This window comes from Hyalella azteca, unplaced genomic scaffold (genome assembly GCF_000764305.2).
Source record: "Hyalella azteca isolate HAZT.00-mixed unplaced genomic scaffold, Hazt_2.0.2 contig12664, whole genome shotgun sequence".
NCBI lineage: Eukaryota > Metazoa > Arthropoda > Malacostraca > Amphipoda > Hyalellidae > Hyalella > Hyalella azteca.
Genome location: NW_025942616.1, coordinates 1 through 2,875, shown reverse-complemented (window position 1 = coordinate 2,875; position 2,875 = coordinate 1). Strand labels below are relative to the sequence as shown.

General features: G+C 41.4%; 1 protein-coding gene across 1 annotated transcript; it reads right to left on the bottom strand.

Annotated features, from left to right (window-relative positions):
* Positions 1-993: 993 nt before the first annotated feature.
* LOC108679859 (rho guanine nucleotide exchange factor 28-like) lies at positions 994-2,869 on the bottom strand. The gene is made up of 4 exons (XM_018168588.1): positions 2,798-2,869; positions 2,136-2,240; positions 1,600-1,842; positions 994-1,239 (listed from the first exon to the last, which is right to left on the bottom strand). Exons 2-4 carry the CDS (start codon positions 2,154-2,156, stop codon positions 994-996), a joined length of 510 nt encoding a protein of 169 aa, XP_018024077.1. The 5' UTR covers positions 2,157-2,240; positions 2,798-2,869.
* Between the last annotated feature and the right edge of the window lie 6 nt (positions 2,870-2,875).

Genomic DNA, 2,875 nt, shown 5'->3' with positions numbered 1-2,875 from the left:
ATAGTGCGCGTGTTGTCGCCGGCCTTCTCCCTCACTAGCAGCTTCTCCAGGGGGATAGCACCAGCCTGCGGGCCATGCAAAACATTGCAGTAAAACGCAGGCTGAGAAGCGATAAAAGTTGCGCTAATATGAATGATTGTAGATGTTCCTTTATTTATAAGATCTAATCGATTTATTGGCAATTTTGTTATTTATTAGAAGTTTAACATATATGAATAATATAAATAAAAAGAGACATGATACGACGAGTGCTTGAATGTTCCGCATTTCGTACATATTTAGCAGCTGATGGAATGTACATGAATGTCGTGCAATGTATGCGAGTGAAATCTCACCGCGCCGGACTGGGGACATGTATGCGATCTTGAGTACCTACATTATTTATTTAAGAAAAAAACTACGAGACGTGCAGGCGAGACGAAGTAATAGAGACGTGCAGGCGAGACGTACCTTGTTGTCGGGGGTGACGAAGTAATAGAGACGCGCAGGCGAGACGTACCTTGTTGTCGGGGGTGACGAAGTAATAGAGACGTGCAGGCGAGACGTACCTTGTTGTCGGGGGTGACGAAGTAATAGAGACGTGCAGGCGAGACGTACCTTGTTGTCGGGGGTGACGAAGTAATAGAGACGTGCAGGCGAGACGTACCTTGTTGTCGGNAGCTAAGTACAATGAAGCGTGTTCAGAGACAAGGTCACGTTAAATGTGCAAAAATTTAACAGGGCAATTAAGGTCATGTTCACTTTTATAATAGGCAATCCATACAAGATTCCACACCATTGCTAACGGGGAATGAATTATTATTATTATTATTCTACGAAGCATACCGTACTATATCGTGGCGTCTGGTTCAAACGAATTGCGAGGGCACGTCTCACATAAGATTAGTAGCAAGCGAAAAATAAATAGACACAAGGAAGGCTGGGAACGGATAAAATGTAACTAAGCACTTGATTCCTAGGCTCTACAAAATAGTTCCGTCTTTAGGCGGATGGCTACCCAAGCTGCATGTTTACCTTTATATTATGTAGAGCTCTGCGGAGAGTGGCGGTTTCTTCTTGCTGGTCTCTGCTATACTTGATGATGGCCTCTATCATGAGAGGGTATTTTGTGATGCGATGAGTCATGAACAATATACATTCAGGGATGCCTTTCTTCTTCATGAGAGGGTGAGAGTAGCGCTGATGAATGAAGGCGTTGAAGCGGCGGTCTGTCTTGCAAAGATCCTTGAAGAACGACACCTGCGGGCGATACAAATCCAATTTCAAATTTAAAAATAATGAAGGTAATCAAAATTTTTGGGAAATATTGAATAAATTCAAAATTTTTGGATAAACTAAATATATTTAAAAATTTGTAGATACCTATTAAATAAATTCAAAATTTTTAGAAATATTAAATATATTCAAATTTTTCAGAAATTTTGGCTAGATTCTAAATCATTTTTAAAGACTGTAAAGAATTTGCACATAAAACGAAGTTCAGTTCCTTGTCAACTCCATGAGAAGAAGGATGGAATAATATTATAAATAATCAACAAACAGATCAGGGCAGACGACACTAGAGCTAGGACCACGACTGCCGTGGCTGCTGGGGCTCACAGCGTCCTGATGGTGTGAGCAGAAGACCCCGTAGGCGTCCTTGAAGCCCTGAGCGTTGTCCCCCACGAACTGCTCCAGCAGGAGGTCCCCGATGGTTGCGATGTAGCGGTTATCTCGCTGCCGCTGTCGCAACCTCCACAAGAAACTGCAGTGCAGCGTCAGTAGCTCGTCTAGGCAGGGGAACACGCGCCGTATGCTGGCCGCTGTCATGCCCAGCTCCTTAGACATGCCCACCACGAACACCTGTGCCCACAGCAACGAGTAGTAAACTTGCACAACTCCCGAGTTGGGCATCTCGACGAAATAGTTTAGCTCAACGTCTCCTTCAGTAAAAATTGCCAGAAATTGGTGAAATTGTCAGGAATATGAGCGCGGTCTTTGGTTTCGAATAAACTTCCATTGTGAGGAACATATTATGTCGAATAGAGAACAGCTTCAACTGTTCCTAAGTGAACCTATAATGAATGACAAGCAAACACCACCTATACCGAATTAACAAATAAAAATAAGAGAGCAGATTCAAGTAATAAACGCACCTTCTGCATAACTTTGAGCATGCGACAGTGATGTTTCTCAGTGATGATGAGCTCGTAGATGTGCTCCTGCTTCTTGACCTGTTTGTCTGTGAGGCCTTCCAGCGTCTGCAGCATAAAGCACGAGCCATCATTAGGAAATATATTACAGTCACACACACAAATGATCTATGCCACGTTAAACTATAGATATATACTATAAATACTATACGTCTACACGTTAAACTAAAGATATATACTATAAATACTATACCATATATCCGTTCAAACAAGTTGCGCGCTACAGTAAAAGCCCATGTGCTCAATACTTCACACGTGACATAAAAGCAGTGAAAGTTAATGAGTATAACAGGAGTTATACTGACTTATATATCACTTCAAACAAGTCAATAATAATATTAATAATTTGCGCTACAATAAAAGCCCAGGTGCTGGATCACACGGGAGAAAAAGAAGTTAATGTTAATGAGTATAAGTTAAAGAGTTAATGTTAATGAGTTAACGAGTTAATGTTAATAATGTTAATGAGTATAAGTTAATGAATTAATGTTAATGAGTTAGTGACTAGAGTAGATCACACGGGACAAAAAGCATTTAATTTTAATGAGTATAAGTTAAGGAGTTAAAGTTAATGAGTTAATGAGTATAAGAGGAGTAATACTGACGGGCTTGTCGACGGTGTGCACCCAGAGCTCCGGCTCCTTGTCCAGCAGCCGCAGCTCTGGGTCCCCGTCAATGTCGTC